The 26,305-nt window shown below is 35.0% G+C and overlaps 1 protein-coding gene across 2 annotated transcripts in view; it reads right to left on the reverse strand.

Moving 5' to 3' along the window:
* Nucleotides 1-778: 778 nt before the first annotated feature.
* The window catches only part of Ptp10D (Protein tyrosine phosphatase 10D), a 325,242-nt gene continuing 299,715 nt past the window's right edge, over nucleotides 779-26,305 (reverse strand). The window contains exons 14-30 of one of the 2 annotated variants that reach the window (XM_071596770.1): nucleotides 24,605-24,768; nucleotides 22,772-23,131; nucleotides 20,263-20,541; nucleotides 20,037-20,134; nucleotides 19,125-19,319; nucleotides 18,881-18,997; nucleotides 18,501-18,660; nucleotides 17,844-17,950; nucleotides 16,367-16,477; nucleotides 15,995-16,187; nucleotides 15,652-15,862; nucleotides 14,854-15,106; nucleotides 14,152-14,409; nucleotides 12,011-12,159; nucleotides 7,926-8,182; nucleotides 2,327-2,426; nucleotides 779-1,156 (exon numbers count right to left, since the gene is read on the reverse strand). In XM_071596770.1, coding sequence (XP_071452871.1) covers nucleotides 2,368-2,426; nucleotides 7,926-8,182; nucleotides 12,011-12,159; nucleotides 14,152-14,409; nucleotides 14,854-15,106; nucleotides 15,652-15,862; nucleotides 15,995-16,187; nucleotides 16,367-16,477; nucleotides 17,844-17,950; nucleotides 18,501-18,660; nucleotides 18,881-18,997; nucleotides 19,125-19,319; nucleotides 20,037-20,134; nucleotides 20,263-20,541; nucleotides 22,772-23,131; nucleotides 24,605-24,768 — 2,971 coding nt within the window. In that variant the 3' untranslated portion in view covers nucleotides 779-1,156; nucleotides 2,327-2,367. The remainder of the gene's footprint in view (nucleotides 1,157-2,326; nucleotides 2,427-7,925; nucleotides 8,183-12,010; nucleotides 12,160-14,151; nucleotides 14,410-14,853; nucleotides 15,107-15,651; nucleotides 15,863-15,994; nucleotides 16,188-16,366; nucleotides 16,478-17,843; nucleotides 17,951-18,500; nucleotides 18,661-18,880; nucleotides 18,998-19,124; nucleotides 19,320-20,036; nucleotides 20,135-20,262; nucleotides 20,542-22,771; nucleotides 23,132-24,604; nucleotides 24,769-26,305) is intronic. The other variant, XM_071596771.1, reaches the window with a different exon arrangement.

A 26,305-nucleotide genomic window follows, 5' to 3' on the forward strand; every position in this document is an offset into this window, starting at 1 on the left:
TCCAGTACAGCTAATGAGATGAAACAGAGTGAAGTTGCAAGAAACCTATAAGAAGGCACACAAGTTCTGGGCACACAATACTTCAAATGATTACACAGTAAACAATATGTTGTAGGGTTGAAGGCTACTTCAAAAACTATACTGGTAGATTTATAATTAAACGGAACTGAAATACATAATTTGGCTTCATTCCATACATTACCTGATTATTATTTTTATTTTTTGTAACCATGTCGAAGCTACATGCATTAAAATGTACGGTATTAACTGGCTAAAAATATGTACGAAAATATCTACTCTGATCCTATGAAAATGTTATGCACATTACACTGTACATTTTTCACCAAATATAATATGCCCTTTCATAATTTTTTATGGAAAAAAGTGTATTGTGTATGGAATATTACAGTATATTTTTCAATTTTTGGAATCATATTTTCCCTCTAATGATGTTTCATAATTAAACATACATTGAGGTTGCCAATCTCTTATTATGACAATCCAGGATGGGCCAACTCGAATGAATTTTTTTTTAAACAGGTCCACATGACATATTATAATGGGTACACACTGTATTACTGAACATAAATCAACCAAAGTAGAAGTAAAAGAGCATTTGTACTACCTTGATAAATACATTGGTCATCTTTAAAAGAAATCATATAGAGTTTATTTAAAATAATCCCTTTAAAAAATCTAAAATATGTACTGATACTTGTGGACCATTCTAAGGAACATGTGGGCTGTCAGATGAAAATTCTGGCAATTTCAATAGCCCTGAAAACCAAACAATTATAAAATATTGGCATACACATTTTAAGGCACATTTTCTGAAAACAGAAAAATAATAAAAACACATTTCAACTCTCTTTAAAATGTTCACAATTCACTGAGCATTCCAAATGCCTGATGCAATCACTTGATTGAAAGATATGTCATTAAAAAATCGAACATTGGACGGATTATGAGCCTTCCAGCTTATTTTTTTCCTGAGTACACCAGCAGCTGGAGAAACAGAAAGCATTTCACTTCACCAATGCTATTAAATTCTGTGTCCTCTGTTCCTCACTTTAGAGTTTCTGTGAATCACACCAGCTAAATTCTGCTGTAGAGTAGCTTGTGCTTCACATTCCGGATTCAGCTATCCCCTCATCGTCTGTAAATTCAAATGAAATCATTAGATGAAATATAAATTCAATGGTATGATATGGTTTAAAAATTTTGTACCTGGTACCAAGTAGTGGATTTTTTTATGTTATGGTAGTGCACATGTTGTATATGAATTAAAATTTAAAAGGCCAATGTTCAACTTTAAACTTTATACAAGGATGCTTAAATCAGGAAATATGTATTTTGTAATTTTCATAATTAATCTAACAAATTTTATTCATTTGCTTTTTTGGGGACAAATAGACATGCATTCTGTAACCACTTTCAACTTGGTGATAAAGAAACACTACAAAGCCATTACATTCATTCAAGCACACCAACTTTTTGTGAGATGAAATAGTTGTAACTATGCCAAACATATCAACAGAAAGCTCAACTATGCAAATATATAAGTGTGTTACACGAACCACATGGGCAAAAGCATGCAAGAGGCTCTTTCAATTTTAATGGCTAATATTCCTTTTTAGTCTCATGCTTTCATGAACTTCATTACAAAAAATGTGACCTAAGAGTTATCATGATGATGTCTCACATATGCTCCACATGAACATAATGTCTGTGCATGGTAAACCATACTAACTGACATCCTAATAAATTGTACCTCGTGAAATGAAAATATTTTAACTTTTTATGACTAAGTTACTTTTTAAATCTCTTTACAATTTGGTTTCAAAACCCTCTCATCATTTCTCCTTTCACTTTCATACATGCTCTTTACAAATTCATTGATATTTCATTCACATTTTATGGATTCTTTCAAATTTTATTTGCAATTCGAATTCATAAGCCAACAATCACCTCATTCCAACAAGACAAGACAAAAAAGGTTTAAGTCACTGAATAATAATAAAAGAAAATTGGAAATCCTATCCCATAGGAGGATAACAAACTCAAGATTACTCCCTGATGCATTACATCAATACACTCCACACATTTGAAAATGCAGGGGATATGCCAAGTGGTAAATAACAGCATTAAATTTTAAATAGGAATGATTGTAAAGCTGAAGACCTACAATGAAGTTTTCACACCTGTACAAAAGAGGCCTCAATGTAATGACTACCTAATGACTATGCAATAGACATGCAACAAGTAACAAAGAGCAACAAATCAGGCATACTGTACAACAATACAAATGATTTACACATTTTTTTACCCGAAAAATAGATTTAGTGCAGTTGAGCACCAAAGATCCCATCATCTCTCCTTCTCCCCGAGAGCAGAGTCTATGGATGTGTCCACACTTGAGTTCTTACCTACAAATTATCAAACACCAACAAGGAGAAGGGAAGCAGTTGTTTATTTGCCGAGCAAGAATGAAAAACAGTAAAATTCTACTTAATGTAGATACCATTAGAATGAACTAATAACCTCCACACATTGCACTAAAAGGTTAGTTTCAACCAAAAAAGTGTTTACTTTACACCAGAAAGAATGATCCCGAAAAGATGGAACTTTGGGTGAGTGAAAGAATGCCCGAGATTCTGAATCAATGTAGGTGTCAGAGAGGCAAGAGGAAAAAGAACAATGGACTCTTCCTTCGGAAGAAATGCACATCCGTAGAAGCACTTTTCTTCCTCCATACAAACTTCAGCCCGAGAAACTAAGGAAGATTCTGTTGGATGTAAGAAAAATGTTGAGATAATAAGCAGTTTACTTCAGGAATGGTTCAAGCTTGAGATTCCAATTTCATCCGGCAGAATATATTATAACTGTCCCACAGTCTTGAACTTAGCCGAATATGTATGCAAAACCACAGACCCCTTCCACCAGTGAATTATATTTTGGTACCAGTGCTTATGCTTGCCTGTTAATCCCAATATTGTGGTTAGAAATATGTTATGGAAATTGTGACATTAATGAGTTTGTTTGTATGGTGCAGAATAAAATTAGCCTAAAGCATTGAGTAAACCAAATACAACTATCACTACTACCACCAAAGAGCCCAATTATTATTTTACAGCTAGGTGGTGGTCACTGGATAACTGCACTTACAATTAGTCCATCTTCATGATATTTAAGGGATCATTCTTCATAGCACAAAGCATAGAGATAAAACTTTATATCATAACCATTTTCCACTAAACATATGATACCATGTATCATTTAAGTAAACCAAATACCAAAAATGTTTGATTTCTAAAACTGCAAATGTTTACATGAATCAAGCTTCCAATTTTTCTGTTATACCTATCCCAACCAAGCTTGATAGCATGAAATGTAATTTTTATGGGCATCTATACTTGACCTTGTCACACAGCAGGCCCTAGCACTGTATCATTAATTACAATCTGAAAATTGTACACACAGTGAAAATAAGGTACTGCAATAACTAAAAGTATTCACCTGCAAATATAGATATTATCTCTATACTAGTTCATGTCTTACTGCAAGCATTACACACTCCCAGTGTTAACAGCAATAAGGTTCTATGGGACTACATCATATTTAATGGTACAAATTTGATCTCTAACTCATGGTGATTAGCATCAATGTTTAAACTACACAAAATCAGATAGATGCATATAATGCTTCCGCTGAGAGGAAGTATAGGAATTGCATTTGATGGACATTCAAAATGGGTGATTTTTAGGTAGGTGTTTTCTTACTTAAAAATAATGCAGCAAGGCTAAAAGAAATGGCTGCTCTGACATGAATCTGCTTCCAAAGAGTCACTAATGGTCACCATACCACTAATTTGACTGATTATGACTAAAACATTAAACGAATTTGAAAAATGGATAATCCAACAAGGAGGTTAAAACAAATGCAGAGGAGAATTCAAAAGAAATAGCCATGTTTTTGGAATAAGTCAGATGAGTAACCTTCAAAGGGAAATTTTTGTATACAATATAAATAAAGCCATTATTCAAAACAAATGTAAGATCATATCTATTGAAAAAATATTAGTGCATGAAAAGACCTTGATGAGCCCAGGAGCAGCATATTAATGTCATCAAAAGGAATAGCAAATCAGATCGAAATAATGAGACCAGGAACCCAAGGTCCAGAAGAAATACCAGCAAGAAGACCTAGCATAAGAATTTGCAGAAGACATTCTGCCTTCCCTATAAGATGTTTGATTTAAGTCTGAGGCAGAAAGCTCAAGGCCTCAAAACTGTACATTAGTTCACATCTCTTCCAGATGAAAATGTGGTAATATGAAAATCCAAATAAGGATGGAATATCAGATAATTAATTAGATAACAGCTACAGATAACATTAACTTCTTGAAACTATTCTGAAAAATCCTGGACTATCAATATTAGTAATGTGATGCCGTTCTCAAAATTTTTACACAAAGCTAACACAGACTGAGGAAAAGTGAATGATATGATAATAATATGGATAATGAGGTGCCTATTATATACGAGGGTCATCCGGAAAGTAGTACCCGTTCGTGCCGCATGAGGTGCTGACGACGCGAGTAGCCACTGGACGAGGTCAGATAGCTTCAGTGGCTTGTCTGCCTTCTCTGAGCCAAGTTGCGTGACGCTAGCATTGCCTGTGTTGTTTCTGTGATTGTTTACAATGTTTAAAAAAATTGAGAACGCCGCCAGTTGTGAAGTGAGGGCAGTGATTAAATTCCTCAATGCAAGAAACGTTCGCCCATGTGATATTCATCGCCAATTAAAGGAGGTGTATGGAGACAATGTAATGGACGAGTCGTCTGTTCGGCGGTGGTGTCGCAACTTCAACATGGGGAGGGGGAACACACACGACGATGAGCGTTCGGGGAGACCGTCTGTCATTACAGACCAACTGGTGAGCTCAGTTGACGAATTCGTGAGGAACGATCGGCGCGTCACAATTGATGACATCTGTGAGCATTTTCCCAATGTTTCTCGAACAATTGTTCATGAAATTGTTAAACACCATCTGCATTATGCAAAAATTTGTGCAAGATGGGTCCCTCGCGTATCTCAATGAGCTGGCGGCGAAGGACTATGCAGCAGGAATACAGAAACTTGTCACACGTTATGACAAATGCCTTAATTTGCTTGGAGATTATGTTGAGAAGTAGTTTAAAGTATCCTCTTTCAAATAAAATTTTTTATGTTTGTTAATATTTACTTTTGTGTCTTTAATTCACGAAAGGGTACTACTTTCCGGATGACCCTCGTAAATGAGAATAAAAACATACGTTGCAGCTCTCGCTAGTCCTGTCAGAACTATGAAGTTCTTTAAACACACACATCTGTTCACTGATGATTGTAAAATGATGACTCCATATAAATGTCACACAAAATGATGTCCAGCTCTGATAATTATCCCTAAGATCATTTCTCCTGTACTCAACTTCACAAAAAAGTGATTTAAGATAGTCATTTGCAGTTTATCTTAAAAATATGATAGAATATTAACGCTCTTTTATCATGATAAAGTATAATGAAAGAATCTCCAACAGTGTTTCAAAAACTGCATGCAAAATGGTTGGCACATATGTATAAAAAATTGTCACTATCTACAAAGGAGTGAACAAATGAGTGACAGGTAGGCAATTGATCCTCTCTGGAGAAAATGGCAGTGAGTAGATGCTTCCCTATCCACCCTCGTATTGCTCTAAAAAACTAATTATCAAGGAAAAAATATACTGCCAAAGTCAAAATATAAGGAAGGAGTTACATTCCGCATTAGAAGCTTATGAAATTATGAGACTACTCTGACCAAAATTCCCAAATAAAGCCACATGTGCTGTTCATCAATGCTATTTTGCAACTTTGCATTATCATACCACCTCCTAAGTTGCCAAGGTAAAAGTATATATTTATTCTTTCATATACAGGGTTTGTCCGGAAAATAAGTGTACTGACTCCTGGGCTGGGTGCGCCGCCCCAGGCGCGCCCAGCATCGCTCTGACGGGCTGTGATTGGAGGGGGGTATGTTGGCAAGCGACGCTGAAAAAGGCAGTCGGCTCTGAGCTGTGGTGTAGTGAGGAGCTCTGTTAACACAAACCTCCATGCTTCGACCCACGTCACGGAACGCGATGCCGAAGTTTTTGGAGCAGCGTTATTCCATCAAATTTGCGGTAAAGCTTGGGAAATCGTCTACCGAAACTGTCGGTATGATTAACCAGGCTTACGGGGAGTCAGCCATGTCCAGAAACATGATCTTTCGGTGGCACAAGATGTTCGTGGAGGGCAGAGAAGAGGTCGACGACGAGTCTTCGAGAGGTTCCCGATGATGCCTTCGCGGGAGCGTTCCAGGAATGGGAACGCCGCTGGAACAAGTGTATCGACTCACAAGGGTCCTATTTTGAGGAATATTAGCTTAAGATATGTAAAAGTGTAATAAATTTTTTTTCCTGAGCTCAGTACACTTATTTTCCGGACGAACCCTGTATTCATAGCTTCTTCTATAAGCATTCTTTTAAAAAGGATTATCATCATTGGCATTAATCCATCATTTGAGTACAAGAAAATTGTAAAAAATAGCATTTTATAGCAGTAAATAACATTTTCAGCCATTATACTATTGTGATAATTGAGCAAGTATGGAAACTTATTATTCAAGGGTGTCAGCACTCAGGTTATTTATGGCAAATTAGCAACATATAATCATTAACCCCAATGAAACATTGTGCATATGAATTCAACCACTTTCAATATAATCAAGCACTTATGAAATTGAAGGCTTAATATTTCTGGGCCTATGCAAAAAATTATGAACGTCAAAATTCAAAGGTCCACGAATTATCTTAACCTTCCAAAACTTAAGCCCCAACCTATTTGCTTAATATTTCTCCCACAGGGTCTGAGAAGAATGAACTTCTAATGAGACAAGCAAAATTAACTCACTTTCAGGCACAATCATAATCTACATCTGAATACAAGATTAATTGCTGCGTGGTAAAAATGGTTAGATAGGCCAAAACATTTCAAACCAACTTGATCAAACAACACTTCTACAATTAAATTGCATTAAAATGTAATTAATGTTTTAAAAGTTAATTCATTTAAGCTAGTTTGGCACTAAAACAAATCAAATTTTAAGCCAGGAACTGCAGGTATAACATGTCCAATTTTTTTCAAATTGCATTTCAATAAATAGTTTCAGCAACTATATAAAATTACACCTTAACTGCTGATCAAAGTTGACTCCTGGGAACCATTTCCAGCTGAAAGTCTCTAACAGGACCTTCAAATTTGCTCATTCAATTTCTTCCAGTTAAAGCAAATCCATTTCAACAATTATTCAATCTATATTTTTCCAAGATGGGTGGTTTACAATGTTCCATATTGCACGTAATATCATTTTAGGGACTTGTAAAACGTTATGCAGATTTCAGAAATGGTCTCCAAGTGAGCAAGTGGCTAACCAGTGATAATTAATATGCCAGCCAATAAATAAGAACCCTCAGAAAAAAATGTCTACAGATTTTCTATTTTCAAGTGAATAGCGACTTTTAAGTGGTAACATCACCAACTCATCATAAATGCACAAAGAAAAACTTACAGCATTTGCAACAATGACAAAGTGTAAAACATCATTCCCCTTGACTGGGATTTGAACTCGGATCCCTTGATGTTCTGCTGAGTGCTTTAACCACGTAAGCTACCGAGGCATTCTCTCACACTCCAAAATTTTGGGGGGCTTTTAAGTTAAATGTTACTGTTGCAGTATCTCCCACAGTTCTTTGAACTTACAGCAGGTTAAAACGAGTTTCAGTCACATATATATTTTAATAATGTATCACATAACATAAAAATTTTTCTTTCAAATTAGTTCATGGTATTTTAAGAAAATCTACATGCCTTCAAAGGCTTCATTGTCATGCATCTCACGAGGGATTAGCTGCTGGGCAGGAGGAATGTCATTTTCCTTTCCTTCAAGCACAGCCAACAGGCACTGATGAATACAGATGTACTGCTGCTCTGTCTGTACCATCCAAACCCTTTCTCTCCTCATGGCATGCACCATGCCAAATATATCCACAACTTGGTCACCACGCTTCACCTGCTGCAACAACCTATCTAAGGCTATGAAAGTCCCTGATCGGCCCACACCAGCACTGAGAAATAAGAGAAAGAAGCCAGTTTGCCAATTAGATGAACACCTTAGAACAGGAACAGTGAACCTTATAATCCTTCTGTGTTGCACTATATGACATCATGATATAATGATAACAGGTAAATAGGAGATTTCACAACAATTATATCAACATAGGTAATTTTAAAGAGCCAATATACTAGGGTAATTCGAAAAGTTCTCGGTATGGCAGAGAAATAAACAACTTACCTAAGTGCAACTATTTTATTTTTCAATGCAATCTTCCTCTACACCATTGCACTTAGTTCAGCGATGTTCCAATGTCTTCATCCCATCTCAAAAATTAGATTCCTTCAGGCCAGCAAAATACCTGTCTACTTCGGCTATTAGTTCTTTGTTTGAAGAGAATCTGCATCGACCAAGGAAAATTTTGAGCTTCAGGAAGAGATAGAAATCCGACAGAGCCCAACCAGGCGAATAAGGTGGGTGATGCAACAATTTGTATCTTAGTTCACGTTTTTTTGCTATGGCAATGACACTTGTGAGTGGGCACACATTGTCTTGATGAAAGATGACTTTTTTTCATGTATCTTTTGCTGTAGTTGGTCTGGGTGTTTATATATCATTTTTCAGTAATTGATGGACCAATGGGAAGATAATCAGCAGAGTCCTTTTCACATCCCAGACAACTGAAGCCATCACCTTTCAAGCCAACCGCATTGCCTTCCCTTCCTTTGATGGTATTGAATCAACATATTTACACTGCTTTGATTGCTGTTTTGTCTCTCGGGTACAGTAGTGGACCCAAGTTTCACATCGGTCACAAATCGATGCAGAAAATCTTGTTGGTTGCTCTTAAAACAGGTCAAGCATTGTTCAGAAATTTCCATCCTTATGTGTTTGTGATCCCGGGTCAAGAGTTATGGCACCCATCTAGCAGATAATTTTCTCATATCCAATTCAACTGCTAAAATGCAATATGCCCATTAATATGACATCCATACAGCTTCACCAATTTCTTGCACTTACAGTCGGTGATCCTCCATGACCATTTTATGCAGTTTTGCAATAATTTCTAGGATAAGGGCACATTTTGGTCAACCACTATGGGGATCATTACTTAAGCTGTCCAAACAAAATATACTCATTTGTACACTTTCAAACAGCTGAATATGAAGGAGCAGAGTCCCCTAAAGCGCTGAAAGTCGGCATAAATTTCCTTTTCTTTTATTCCTTTCTTTACTAATTATTTAATCCCTAGTTCTCAATTTTTTCCATCTTTGCAAACCACTACTCAGGAACAACAACAGAGAGGCATCTGTGCTACAGATATCTTCTCTGAACACTGACGCGTTACATGATTACTCATAAAGGATTACCTATTGCTATGCAAAAAACTCATTGAGCTAGCAGCGAAACCTGGTGGTGAATCCGAGAACCTTTCAAACTACCCTCGTATCTAAGGTCAACAAAAATTGTCAATACGACACTATAAATGCTACTGTCTTCTAAGTTATTCTAAATATATACATAGAAGAGAATGGTATATCAACTTTCCACACATGGAGAGACTGTACCTGTAGTATGTGTACCATGTTGATTATAGAATATATGGACCGTGTAGGGAAAATCAATTGGACTACTTTAAATCAGGTGGTGCAATCTAGTCATGTCACTGCAAACAGAAGGATAAATGGACCCTGGATGGAAGGGCCACTTACTAGAGACCAGAGACAATGTTTACAAATCTAATTATGGCAATATAGTTGATATTACTAGACATATGTATCTAATGTGGTTTGCATAACCAAGATATCTGATAGTTATTGTCTATTCAGTATAATGACCCCACTTATAATTATTTTATTTTAACAATTAATATTATTAAATGAATATTGTACATCTCAACTCCTGTATCAGCATGGAGAGATATCGAAATGCAAAGATTTCTCTGTAAGCCAAAGGGAGAGAAGAAAAATGATGTCATGCAATTGAAAAACTCTTATTACAGCCTGTTACTCCTAATAAAAGCAAATATGATATAAAATTTTATTGTATGCTCACAGTGTCAGTTTTTTCTCTTTTTTGCTTTGTTCTTTTTTTCATACAAATTATTTTCATGTTCACCCCAGATTTGCTCCTCGGCGATGCGATTTTCTAGAAAGAAAAAGGCTAAGCTAAACATTAAAATAGGAGGGCAAAAACTAGAGCAGGTAGAACAGTTCACGTATCTCGGAAGTGTTTTGGACCAGCACGGCCAAAGTAGTATGGACGTAAGGAGAATAATTGCATTAGGCAAAGAGGATAGACGTAGACTGGAGGCTTTTGAAATGTGGGTGTGGAGAAGAAGGGAGAAGGTGAAATGGACAGAGAAGAAAACAAACGAGGAAGTACTTGGTATGGTGGAAAAGGACAGGGGTTTGTTGGGAGAAATCCTATGGAGGCAGGAAAAGTGGATGAAGGGGGTATTGACCGGCAGTGGGATTTGAAGACTGTAATAGAGGGGAGGATGTTAGGCAAACAAGGAAAAGGCAGGAACAGGATAGGGATGTTGGATAGGATGAAGGGAGGAAGAAAGTACTCAGAGATGAAGAGGGACCTGAACCGGTAGATGACCTAATAATAATAGATATGTATATAAATGCATGTATGCATGTACGTACATACATATATATATATATATATATATATATATATATATATATATATATATATATATATATATATATATATATATATATATATATATATATATATATATATATATATATATATATATATATATATATATATATATATATATATATATATATATATATATATATATATATATATATATATATATATATACACACACACACACACGAGGGTCATCCGGAAAGTAGTACCCGTTCGTGCCGCATGAAGTGCTGACGACGCGAGTAGCCGCTGGACGAGGTCAGATAGCTTCAGTGGCTTGTCTGCCTTCTCTGAGCCAAGTTGCGTGACGCTAGCATTGCCTGTGTTGTTTCTGTGATTGTTTACAATGTTTAAAAAAATTGAGAACGCCGCCAGTTGTGAAGTGAGGGCAGTGATTAAATTCCTCAATGCAAGAAACGTTCGCCCATGTGATATTCATCGCCAATTAAAGGAGGTGTATGGAGACAATGTAATGGACGAGTCGTCTGTTCGGCGGTGGTGTCGCAACTTCAACATGGGGAGGGGGAACACACACGACGATGAGCGTTCGGGTAGACCGTCTGTCATTACAGACCAACTGGTGAGCTCAGTTGACGAATTCGTGAGGAACGATCGGCGCGTCACAATTGATGACATCTGTGAGCATTTTCCCAATGTTTCTCGAACAATTGTTCATGAAATTGTTAAACACCATCTGCATTATGCAAAAATTTGTGCAAGATGGGTCCCTCGCGTATCTCAATGAGCTGGCGGCGAAGGACTATGCAGCAGGAATACAGAAACTTGTCACACGTTATGACAAATGCCTTAATTTGCTTGGAGATTATGTTGAGAAGTAGTTTAAAGTATCCTCTTTCAAATAAAATTTTTTATGTTTGTTAATATTTACTTTTGTGTCTTTATTTCACGAACGGGTACTACTTTCCGGATGACCCTCGTGTGTGTATATATATATATATATATATATATATATATATATATATATATATATATATATATATATATATATATATATATACACACACACACACACATACACACACACACATATTTATACTTTTTTCTACATACATACATACCCTCTTCTGATATGTCCAGTTGGATGGCCTCACGATGACCCTAAATACAGACCTTAAGGTTATCAGAACAATACATAACAATACCAACATACCTGCAATGAACGACAATTGGTCTCTGATCTGGAGGTACTCTTTCTCGGAATGCTCGTACAAAACGAACCAGAGTTTGGGGTGGATCAGGCACCCCAAAATCAGGCCATGTTGTGAAGTGGAAGTGGCGAATGATTCTCGATTGATCCCCCTGAAATATTTCAAGCAATAATTAAACTGGAAATTAGCGTACTAATCGTACGACATTTGAACATGCCTCGCCAACTTGTGCATATACAGCTATGCTAAGTAAAATATTTTGAAACATTAAATCTTAGTCACAATTTTTCCTCTTATCATGAAGGTAAGCTTAATAAAAAATAATACTACCATCAACTGAATGTTTCTACTGACTCTAACATAAATTATTAACAATTAGTGTAAAAAACTAAACCAATGACCTTTCTACCAAAGCAATGCATAATCTGAAAATATACAGCCATGAGTCTCTCTGAAATTACTGGCCAATTCTTGCATTAAAATGTGTTTTAATATATAAAATGACAAAATTATCTGAAAGCAACAGTGATCTTTCATCTCAGGCCCCTTTTTCATTGGCGGTTCAACAGTGGATGGGGTATGATAATCCAGTGGGTTTACTATTGGGTTACTGACAGGAGGTTCTGGGTTTGATTCCAGGTGATTCCTCTGGGCACTCTCAGCTCCACCCAAGCTTAGTAATTTTTTTAGTGCCAGATTTTCCTGGGAAAAAACCAACTTTTGGTTTGATAGCTGTGGCTGGTGGTTCAATAAGAACTTATGTGTAAGCAAATATGCACTATAAAATTGATATTAAAACGTTAATTACTTAAAAGGAGTCAGAAAATAATTTAAACACTGCCATATATATCATACATGTATCGATAAAAAACATAGGAGATATATGGATAACATACATTTTCTAGTCAATATTTATGAACCCAATAAAATTTTACAATTTAAAAGGTGTGGAATTGGTTTGATGACTCGACAACCTAAAAGAAATAATTTTTTCAGCGGTGCCTACCATTCTTGGATTTATGACAATTACAGATTATGATGAAGGACATTGTTGGGGGCAGGCTTTGTCATGAAATAGATAATTGATAAGCCATGCTATGAAAATGGGGACTTTTGTGGAGAAAATTGTGCAAGTGACAGTATATAACTACTTACTCACACACAAAACTGCATTGTTCTAAACCTGTCATCATAAAACTGTTCATTTATTAGGTCGTGAGCCTGTTTGCAAAGCAATATTTTTCCCATGCATTTGAAGGAGTCCATATTATTTCTTACAGGTTTCAATCATTTATCAGCATCACTATTTTACCTGAATTGAAATCAACATGGTTTTGCCTCATGTAATTATCATTTTAGTTATGCCAATATGCCCTGATCTAAATGTTGTATCATGGAAATACAATTCAAGGGGCAGAACAAAATTACTGAAGTTCAGCGTTATTTTATTTTCTGTATTATAAAGAAATGAACTATTATCAAATATGAGTAATATTTTGCAAATTTTAATCTAAACCTAAGTGGACTAACCTAAGTAATTGCAGTGGCATTAGATTTTGTAACATAACTATTTTTTAACTGATCCACTGCAATTACACTACTGATACACTGCAATAACACATTTAATCCAATAATTTTTATTTGCATGGTACTACCGGGAACACTCCAATACTTTTTAAGGCTCTCGATTAATCTCCTGTGGTTGGGATTTTTGTACCTCAAAGTAATTAGCTGAAGATCTGACACAGTGTATCAGGTCAAAAGTAAGAGTTTCTCATGATCTTCAAACTAAAATTCATGCCAATTAATTGGATAACTTGTTTACATTTGATAATACAAAGCAAATATTTAAGAATCCACAATTATTCTCATGAATAAATTTGCATTCAAAAAAGATCATGGAAGACACAAGAATGGGATAATAAACATCAAGAGTGAAGTGCAGCTTCGGGAACTTTGCAAGCAAATTCTTTCTGCGATTGAGTATTTCCAGTTCAGGGATTTCCTGATTAGGATTGCTCAACTGTCTGCATAAGGGTTTTCTGAATACTGCTCTTAAGCACTATACATGACATTTTTTTCCAATAACTGGATTAACTTATGCATAGGAATTAATCCAAAATCCGAAATCCAGAATATTTACCCTGCACATCCTGAATTCAGAAATGTTCCAGTCAGGATAGAGGGACTCATTCAGCAGTGTTAATTGGATATCCCCATAAAACACTGGCTGTGTGTCATAGGGCCAGTATCGATCACACTTCTCCCTTCCTTTCTCAATGCAGCGAGTCAACATGACCACTGCTCTTGAGTTGGACTCCCAGCAAGCCCTCCAGAAGTCATCACGGGTGGAGTGTAAAGGACCTTGGGTCACCACAAACTCACGAGGGGAGTTGAAGCCCTTGGATAATAAGAAGAGAAATAACATATTTAGCGAATTGGAACCCCATATATAAAACATTCATAAAATCAAATAATACTGGTTTATTTTTTCCATCTTTGGCAAAAACATATGCAATGCTAAAGAAATAATGTTTTTTAAATATTTTTCCTAAACAACTGCTATCTTGAGTAAAACTCAACAAGTTTTGAATACAATATGCAATCATTAAATGTTTTCTATTTACATTAAGCATTGATAAAATGGTAAAAGTAATGCTGAGGGCATTTTATTTTTTGTATCTTCAATCAATAGACTAAATAAAGATCGAGGTCATAGTTTGACATTGTGAAAAAGATGGCTGAACCTTCAAAATGCTGGAAAGTTTTAGAAGCAAAAACTTATTTCATTCACATCAAATATTACTGAAAACACTTATTTCCGCATACAGAGTGCTATACTCACAGGAACATAGTTGGCATTGATATAATCTGAACCATCTTCATCATCCACCGGCTGAAGCTTGAATCGTGAGTGATCATAAGGAAGAATGTTGGTGAATCTGTTTTTGGGCCTATTAACTGGCAGATCAGCTGCAGTGCAGGCCTGTTCCCTTCCTACATGCTTCAACTCTTCGAATTCCTCTGAGAAGCGAAAATCTGAATCTGCAGACATTATTCTATAATGTTCAGCAAAGTCCTTCAATTTAATGGGACGACTGTAAAATAATAGTGATATGCTTGTAAACCTCCATTAAAAATCATTGTAAAATAAAACAATAAATCATCTATATTTTCAATATGATGAGTTTTATGTTACAAAACGGAAATTATTTCAAAGTTGTGAACCCTTCCACATTGAGGTTTCACTCAGCATGGGTTCAAACTCACTTGGGAAATAAGGTAACAGAGCTTCTCCAACTCAAAATTAGTCTTTTTTCCAATTATTATATAACTTCTTACAAATTTAATACTGATCCTGCAAAAACTAAATCATATTGCATGGTTCTACTACAAAAAATGAAACATCATATTGGGCAGGGTTGACAGCTCATGTTATTTATTTTTTTAATTAAAGCATTTCACCAAGCATATCTGAGGATGTTAATTCATGAAGCACAAGATACTCAGGATCAAAAATGCCACAATCACAATATTAAAACAATTCCTTAACTAATGGTGGAGCAACACAAGTCATTATTATATATGATCTCATTACCAGGATTCAATATTCAAAGAGCATGAAGAGTGAAATTGTACACACGTTGTTTCGATGACACTGTCAGGTAAGGACAGATTATCATTTCCACTACCCCTGTGGGCCTCAGCTGCTTTCCTTGTTATTGCCTGATTCATTCCTCTTCCTCTATGTTTAGCTTTCCTCCTCCTACGTGCAAGTATTATCACTATTATGACTATTATAATGGCAAGTATAGGAATAGTCGTTCCATAAATCATAGCTGTATTGTCACGGTCTAGGAATAAATCACAGACATTATTACTCCAGGTAACAAGACAGGTACACAAGACAACAAAACGTCATATAACAATATCAAAAAAGGATTATCTAATGGTTTCATATGCTTTTTCGCAGTCAATTTACTAACCAGTTGTGATGGCAAAACTAAACGCCGTGTCCGTGAATTTATCAGGTGCTGTGAAAGCTCTCACTTTAACTCTGTATATGGTTCCTGGTTTTAGAGCTCCATTGCAGTAGCCAACATCATTGTTGCAATTCTCTGAGCCTATTGTAAAGTCTTCAAGGGTAGAATTCTTGAATGGATAATATGGCTCCATCACCTAAAAAAACATTAAATTACATATTTTTAATCAATATTTTACTGATCACTAATTCTCAGAGAAGCATCAAACTGAATATACATTTGCAAATGCATACATATGTTCTGAATAAGGTTGTGTTACCAAGTGCAATACCCAAAAATGAATTCTTCAGTGTAGGATATGTAAGATTAACCAACCTGATAAGGTGGCCACACGCTGTAGGCTTGAACATCTCTCCAGCTGGGCATTTCAAGTCCTGAAGCATTTTTACTGGTGTCCTCTGCTACGATGATCGCATAGGCTATCACCTAAAATTGAATGAATCTTAAATAAAATTGCTCAAATGGACTAAAAAAACAATGTCTAAGTATATTAGAGGAAAAACTATAAATATTTGCCAATAACAAATATTCAAGGGGTACAGATGCTCACATGATTCAGGTACTCTATGAAAAATTTCAATGTTTTGAGATTCAGTGCCAGATGTTTAATATTGTCAGATTTTCACACTGAGCACCTGATTGAAATGTGCCATACATTTAAGGGATAAGTTAGTCCACTCTTTTCAGAAAATACTAGCAACTATATCAAGAATGGTCATTAATTGAGAGAAAGGTTCATTTCATGGCCTCGTGTATATTTTTGGTGCATAATTTTAACCACTGCATGACTTTATTTTACTGGATGTCCCCTGGAGTAAGAAAGGCAATCTACTGAGATAGTAACCAGATGTTTATGGTTATTTAAGTTTTAAGCTAACGACTGAATAGAAATATTTCATTATAATTTATTGCTTAAACACTGTCCAGATTTTAACAAGAAGTTGATGGGTTATTTTTAATTAGATTTAAATTTACTTTGAAATTCACTTCACCATTAAATTTTTCGGTTTGGTCTACCATTTCCCAGAAGTCATTACATAGGACGAGTTTTCCAATAACAGCCATTCTTTTTGATGGCATACTGTTTTTCCCACTGAGAATGCCACATTTTCCATTTCCATTTGGCATCAAATATGACTGAACTGTGAGAAAAACTATTGCCTTTTTCCAATAATGACATTGCCCTACATTACTAAGCAGTACTCTAAATTAGTGACCAGTAATTATCCTAAAAGACTTTTTGATTCCAATAAAGTTATCCTGGAATAACATTAATCGTGAGTTTGAATGTGAATAATATATTTTTTAAATTAACATCCTCAATATTAGGGGTGAGCTTTTGAGGAAAATTTTCTTTAGTGTCGATGAAATCCCCAGAATTCCAGCTGATTTCTTTCTTCCAAGCTCTGGATAGAAAAGGGAGAAACAAGGGATGGTATGGGGGAAGGAAAGAGAAGGAGAAATGAAAAGGGGGGAGAACATGACCAGGGGAAGCCAGAGAATGAAAATTAAGACAGCAACAAGGCAAGAACATGGGAAGAGAGGGGTTAGCAGCAACCTCTCGAACACTGGTAATTCACCCTATTATTTACATATTTTCATCAATGGTAAGCATGTTAAAATCTTTCCCACAAGAAATCCAAAGAGAGAATAATTAAAGGAATGATCAAGTTTTAAAAACTGGCTAAAGTACCATAGTCATTTTTTTATCTTACATTAACAAGACAGAAAAAATCATGAGATTGAAAAAGCAATATGCAGCATTGGAAAATAATTTAATTATTATACTTACAGCACCATTTTGCTCCGAAAAATAATTTTTCCTGAACCGAATTTGAATTGTTGTAGATGTTCTAAAGACCTCAGTAGGCACAACTTGGCTGTTGGGTACTGGAGGAGCTATAAATGACAGGAAATTGATAATAAAATAAGTTATGTCCAATCAGAAAAAAAGACTAGGTCTTCAAATGTTCTTACTTTATCATTTAACCACAAATTTTCCATTTAAAAATCATCACCACTTTTTGCAAATAACCAAGTCTTCCTACATTTAATAAATAGTTTATAATTCATATAAAAATTGACCAACTTTTGCTTTTGACATGAAGAACATACTGAAAAATGACACTGCCATAATTATCTGAATCTTGATTGTATTTTCCAATTCTTAAGTCCTTAGAAATGAGATTGCATTCAAAAAATGTAATTCATTCATGTAGGAATGAATAATTTTATAAACATCAGAGACAATTAAAGCTATAAATTATAATTTCAATTGACTTAAACATATTAATGGCCAACATGATTAATTTTCATTCTATAAATGGTGATTGTGGTGGTTTTGCGCTTTAAAAACAAACATTTTCAGATTGAGAGGAAATATTCATCGCTAGGATGACTTGAAAAATAGATGGACGTATTTTTTAATTACATTAAAAGTAAAAGTTACCTCTGATTGGCATTTTCTCTTTCCATATTGCTTCAGGGCCATATCCAATTCGGGTTTCAGCTTGTATCCTAAAGATATATGTTTTTCCAGGAATAAGGGTCTTGATTTGACCTTGAAATTCAGTAGCTTTGAAATCCCGAACTTGAGTATGAGTAGATCCCTGAAATAAAGGATTGGAATTAAATTATTCGCACTAAATAAAATAACTACAGGGCACTTTTGTTATTCTACACATGTTTGAGAATACAGTTATAGTAAATGGCACACCACAATGGTTTACATGGTATGTTATGAATACTCAGAAAGATGACTTAATATATACCTAAATCATGAATGTCATAATGAAGCCAGAGGAACAACTTTGAACTTTGAAGCCATACCTCGAGTCCATATGTAATGCTGAATTTTCTGATAACACCATTCTGCTCATTACTTGGAAGTGACCACTCAAAAGTAATTTCACTTGGTTGAATGTCAATTGGATTGAACTTTTCAACCTGTAAAATAATTTGAAACAAAGATAAACATCAATAATAAATCACTAATGAATTCAGGATGTAAATTCAGTCATAAATAATATATTGAGTCAATTTTTTAATCATGAAATAATTCTTTTGACAATACCTTTCCTGGCACAGATTCTCTGGTGGCAAAAATAGCAGACACAGGCAATGATCGCCGAAGAGCAGATGACTCTGTTCCTGAACGAACAACTACTGTGAAAGTATAATTACGATGAGGCTTCAGTCCACTAATTGTGATGGGAGCATGCAATGTGAGGTTCTGATTAAGCATTTCTTCAGTGTTGAGGTACTGCACCTAAAATGTAAATGACAGTATTTCAGCCACAGATTTGGTCAAAGGAACAATGCTATGGGCTTCTCTGTAAAATTGTGCCTTAAACCAATGAAAATATTCCATTGGTATCACAAAGAATTCCCAGAAGGTATAAACAACTTTTAGGACAAGTTAGAAAACACCTTTCTCACTTGATTTCATAGTTTTTAAATATAAAGCAATGATTCCAATTAATTCCATGAATTATTACATGCCTGCTACCTCATTTGTGTTTAGCAATTATTCTGCTGATGATTTTAACTATTCTGAAATACTTTTAACTGCAATGAGGACTACAAATTCAAAACTTATCTTTCCGCAGGAAATTAATAATAAGATGCAAAAATAATCACAAGAAATTTCCAATGAGCTGGTGAAATAATAGTATTTTTCCCTACTAGATGATGCATACCACATATATCTTATTATTAGAATAAAAATATAGTAAAAAGTCTGGTATGTAATGTGAAGGTCTATGGACAATATTTATGTTCATCAAATTGTTGGATTAGTAATTTCAATTTATTCACAATTTCATCCTCAAGAATTCAATGGTATCTACCCTATGTTTAGTTTAGAAACACACTGCATTCTCTTCTATGACAATTACTAAGTGCATGATAACATAAGTCAATACAAAGAATCACAGGGGGTGGGCATAAAATAACTAAAAAACATTTCAATACAAGAATTACTTACTTCAAAAGTGTTGTATTCTCCTCTAGGTGTATCCCAAGCCAATGTTATTTCAGTATCAGTAACACGTGTAGCATTAATCATGGTGATTGACTCAGGATCTGGCCATAAAATTAAGAAGAGTCCTTGTTACATAGTTTTACACAGTAGAAGATACTTATTTTGGAATGAAAATGCATTCTAAAACCAAAGTGATTTTCCAAATGATCAATATAAAAATTCCACTCACAAAGTCGGTCTTGTCTGAGGAGAGGAAGACTTTCAACACCATCAGACACGGTCCAGCTGGTTATATTGTATAGGCGTCCCGGAATCAAGCCCGTGAAAGTCACTTTACGGTCAGAATCGGTAGCAGACTTCTCCTTTATGGGTACACTTGGATCTGACAGTGAGAAGCGGTACAGGTCAAAATGTGAAGTAGAAGGTGGGGTCGGAGTGTAACGCAGGGTCAGCGAATCAGTCACTGCATGGGTGTACACCACAGTAACTTCACTCTGTATCAGCGGCACTGCAATGGAAGGAATAATTATGCCATAGCATTGTGTAATAACTTGAATTAAGATCTGAACTAATGGCAAACCATGCATTCAACATGCAACTATGGTGGGATTGTGCATAGGTAATAAGTGGCATTTGATACAACGATCATATTCTTGTGGTCACCCAAAAATGCTACCAAAACCATATCACAGCTATGTCAGACAGTTTAAGTGCTACAACAACAAAATATATAACAATAAATCAATAAATTCACATTCAAACCTTTTAAAACTTATCAGAAAGCATAATACCTGATTTTACTTCTAAGCAAATGACTCTGATAAAATGGAAACATTCCTAATCAGGAGGTGTTTATAGTATTCAAAAAGACTAGAATAATTTAATAAATATGAGTTCATTGCAGATTCCACTAAATACAGTACAGTTTATCTTATATATGTATTTATACTATGAGAATAATGTAATCCCACCAAATTTATTATATTGTTGATACAATCACAAGGTGAGTGACTTCAAAAATTTCCCCTTTTTTGCAGTTCTCTGATTTTGTATAAATAGTGAACCTTGTATAAACTTTTCAGTTACTTCTGGCAGCTATAACAGTATTGGCTTAATATTGTGCTACCTCATGGTTGCACTACCCTCAAATTTTCATCAGCTTTTTTGTTGCCCTCAATGTATTTCTTACATCGTATGCTCACAATTTTCAATTTTTTTGATAAGTTAAGGAAATTACTGAAGGTTTCTTCTTGTACCTAATCAAAAGATAGGCAATAGAGTAAACATCCATTATAATGAAACTGAAAGATTATGCCAATCAAAAGAGTGGAGTTACTAAATAAAATAGATGTAAACTATACAAAGCTTTCAAAATTTATCTCCAGCCATTATCCTCGTAGTATAAAATTTTCCATAATAGTTAGTAGGTAGTCTAATACTAGGCAATGGAGTGCAAAAGGATTATAGATATGGAAACACAATTTGTGCTCTTTGATTAACAGAAACTTTTAATACGACCTCCCAGAATGAAAATTGGGTACAGACAGGTGATCATGACACAGTCTAAAGGGAGTTAAATCTGGTTTGGCAACAGAGAGACAAAAAACAAAAGAAGCATTGCATGCATCTGATATATTACATGAGTCTTGAACAAGCAAAACAGTTCCTTTTAATTGAACAACATTAGCAGAAAGGAAACATGCCAAGATTATTGAAACACTATTAACACTTCAATATGCCTAGACCCTTTGTTAAAATATCTGCTACCATTTTCTTAGTATGGATATACCTATGTATACAAGCATTTACATTTCACCTGTTCTTGTACAAAATGGCATCTTACATCTACACAGAAAAATTCTCGTCTTTTTGTATACTTCAGTTCTTAAAATAGGATTAATGGATAATATTTGAGCACTCAAATTATCACTGCACATGTAATACAAGACACTTTTGCTCTTCAAGCAATTCAAACTACATATAAGCTTAGCAAATGAACAGCATCATTTGTGGTTTCAGACAAGCACATATTCAGCCTCTGTAATGGATAATTCTACCTTAAGCTGTTTTATCATTTCCCAGCTAACTGTATCAGTAGAAATGGTAGAAGCAAAGCAAGTGTGTACAGGATATCCTATTACATCAAAATTTGACACCATCAACACCGAATAGCTTAGCGATTGTTCCAGAAAACAATTACAGCATGCTGAGAACTTTAAAACACTTCTTCACAATATAAACTCCATTTACCCTATTTTCTTTCCCAGCTAAATTCTCCTTACAATCACATGATTCCTATGAGGAAGTGCCAACATAGATGCCTATATAGCCAATCAACACATCTTATGTAGGCACTTCCAGTAGGATTCAACATCCCATACCCTCTTATTGCATCTCAATTCACTTTCCCCACAAACATTCTCTTTGCCCTTACCATGCTTCAAACTTCTTTGTTTGTCCTCTTCCCTATCCAGCTTATTTCATCCATTCTTCTTTATATCCACATCTCCAAAACTTTCAATCCATGCTGTTAACTTTTTTCAAAGAACATGCTTTGAAATCATGCAATAATACACTCAATATCAGTTCTCACTAATTGTTCCTTCATGCATTTACAAGTTCTACAAAATGAAAATGAAACCGAGGTGCTTGTAACATTCTAGTTTTATCTAATATTCCTGAAACCCAGGATTACTCTTATGACTCACTGAGATGAAACCTCAGTTGAGACTACTTACATGACCTGGCTTCTAATATGGTGGTATTACTTCTCAGGCTGTATGAAGAGGTGAATATCCCAAATGAATACTTCACGCCAGGCATAAGGTCCCCAATGATGGCCCTCACTTTCACGTGTGAATTTTCAGCTGACCCCGCTTCACCACTTATGTTACGGCTCCCTCCACCACCAATCGTGACCTTGGTCACACGGCCAAGATTTCCTTCCTCACTATCAGGCTCCCTCTCCTCTCTCACCAATGGCTCCAAAGGTTCCCAAGACAGAGTGTAGTAGTCAATTCGTCCCTCTGGGCGCAACCACTCAAGGGTTATGTTTGAGGAGTCAACATATGGTGTGATGTTGGTCACTGGATTGGGATCTGGAAGTGAGTTAAGATGGGATATGTAGCAATTCAACATTAAGGGTTTGAAAACCTTAGAGTCTGTTTCTCTAGGCTGTAAGTCAATTCACAAGTCATTGTAGACTACTTATGTAATTTGTTGAAATTAAAAAAAATATCCTATTAGAGAAACCTGTTTCAAAAGTAAAGCTCTGGTTAACCTGAAAAAACATTCCAAAAGCCAATTGCAAGACCATGACCTGAACAAAAAATAGTTACTCAGCAATAAAACTTTTTTTACTATAAATAAAAGAATATTTAAGAAAATATTTTCATTAACACTGCAGCTTCGTCAGTTCCATTGAAATGTGTGTGATTCCCAAAGTCAAAGCCCCATGATCAAGTTTATTTCTGATTAGAGGTTGGGGTCTAAGCATTTGTTTCATTAGTCTATGCATTTGGTTTAATACCAGCCTGTCTTCTAAGCAGAAATTCGCAGGGAGAACTCCCTCTTGTTTGTCAATATTTATGACCATGACCATCTTCTCCCACAGACCCCAAGACTAAGGAAGTATGTACAATACCTAAATGAATTACCTATACACATGAATAGTTTTTATGACTCACCCATAAAAAGAAATGAAGATGGGAAAAATGGATCAGAATGAATCTACTCTACATGCATGGCCTTTTTTAAGAGATTGTGATGCTTTAAGAAATAGGTCCCCAATGTACAGTCAAGTATTTCTCCATTCCATGAGACATTGATAGAGGAAAATATGCAATTATAATTTCATCTGAAATAAGAGGACTTGAACGGATGCCTTTGAACAATATACTCTCTTTGCAACAACTGCAGAAGGAATATTAAAATAAAATTGAAACTTGTAGTGAGGAATTCTGAGCAGCACAACTATATCAAAATGCTATAAAATTGTCCCATTACATATTCATAATAAAAATAAAATGCACACTCTTTTAAAATACCCCTAATATTGGTTATGTAACAATCAGGCATGCTTTTGCAGAATACACATCTATCCATTAAAATTGAAATAAATAATCTATTAATTCACCATGTTTAAATAAGCTTTAATAAAAGAAAAATAAATCTTTACGCAAATAATCGGTTTCGCAAGACTATCACAATTTCTGCATGATAATTTTTTTCATGAAAATGTGTCAGGTTTGTCAACCTAAAGGAATAATTAATTGTTTAGATTTCATTAACTGTTACCACATTCTCATTGAAACTAATATTATTTAGCAACCACAGGGCTTATAAAGAGATCTGAGTTTATAATATTTTGTTTTCTTAACAATGGATATATCCACTACTCGACAAAAAAAACCATAAAAAGGCAGTATTGGAAGATGCTGCTCACTAATTCAATAAAATTACTCCATGTTAGAATGAACCTGTGTAATTAGATAATGTCCATTCTCTCTAAAAGACTTAAAATTGATAAAAGAAAGCATATAATCAAAATTTTAAATTATTCATTCACTTACGAATGATCTGGGTGACTTCTTGAGGCTCAGTACTATCAACACCATAGCTAACTGTGTTAACTTGCACCACATACTTCTCTCCAGGTGTCATGTCTGTGACCTCTGCTTCATTATCCCTGACAGCAGGAAGTCTTACCCACCTATCATCTTCTTCTGTTCGATAGCTGTCAATAATATAAACATATATCATTAGAGCGACATCAGTCTTAGAAGTAGTAGCACATGAGTAAAAGAATCTGATTGATATCAGGAATATTAGCTGAAATGAAGTACATTTGTTTTAGATTGTCACATAAATAAACTGAGAAGTGAACCCAATAGCTCATGCTTCATACAAAATTCCAGTTTTGGCTATATAAAGCAGGTTACATACCACCTGCTAGGGGCAAAAGAAGGCTTCATTGGTGGTATGTATGCACCATTTTCTAAATTTTTTCTGTAGGAAATAAACACTTTGTGTACCTCACATTTTTCTTTAAGAAGGAATTATTTTTGTTAGGAAAAAGTTCAAAACCTAGTAATTTTCTAGAACACATGGAAAATAAATAAACCTTTTACCAGAGCCATGGGACCAAAACTAGTACACTGGAAGACAGTCACTTCCGCTGTATGATTTACTTATTTTCATTTCATGGCTTTGTGACAGATACTCAATATTAAGATTTAGCAACCATTTACACACATACACTCCAAAGATTTGAGTTACAAGCTCTGTTTACTTGAAACATCTCTTTGAGAGAGATGAGTTCAGTAACCCATTTGAAAATAAGAAAGTATACCTGATTATCAGCAGATTTTAATATATGATTACACGTCAGGAAGTCTGAGCAGTAAATTAAGAGTCATGTATTACTTTTAAGTTAAATTCATTATTGCACTAAGAAAAAATAAGTATTACTGAGGATAAAGGTTGTGTTTGCTCTCACAGATTTGGGTAAAAAACAAAAAGGATGCAATATCTTCACTAGCCAATTTTTAAAACCTTCATGATTTTGCGATATGACAAAGTGGGATATATAATTTGAAAAGAAATAAGTCTTCAATTTGGTTTGACTTCTGTTTACCCAAGAGAAAAATGTCTGGAATAAAACTTAACCCGACGATTTCAACGATTTTCATAAAGTACAAAAAGAGAGAAATACTCCATGAATTGAAGATTTTGACATTGAGCTGAAAGAGTACAGGAATAATTTAACTGACTTTTTCCAAGGATTTCAAACAACAACCAACATGCCTTCTACTTTGGAACTTATGATTGATTGGATAAAAGACACAATGAAAGCTTAGCTACCATATCACATAGGTGATGATTTCATCTTTTAAACATTATTTTCCACTGAAATTTGTGTCCAAGAAGTAGAAATTCTCAAGACTCAGGGGGTTTACAGTTCAGTGGAATGTTATATGCTACTGTATTTCCCACAGTACGATTTATCATCACAAGAGAGAGTTGGCAGACCTGATTGGCAAGAAACTGCTGGTAGTGATAATGGCCCCCTTCAATCAAAAGACTGAAATATACTTGATTAAAGCAGAAAAGATCAAATTATTTTGATGTTAACACTTAATAACAAAAAAATTGAATGTAGGCATTAAAAAAATCAGCAGCCACAAGTATATTAACGTTTATTCATCATAGAATCTCAGAAAGTCAACATCGCTGGGCCAAATAGCCCTTCATCTGCCTTGTTTCTCGCATTC

The sequence above is a fragment of the Hetaerina americana genome, unplaced genomic scaffold (genome assembly GCF_022747635.1).
Source record: "Hetaerina americana unplaced genomic scaffold, ioHetAmer1.1.p SCAF_8, whole genome shotgun sequence".
Lineage (NCBI taxonomy): Eukaryota > Metazoa > Arthropoda > Insecta > Odonata > Calopterygidae > Hetaerina > Hetaerina americana.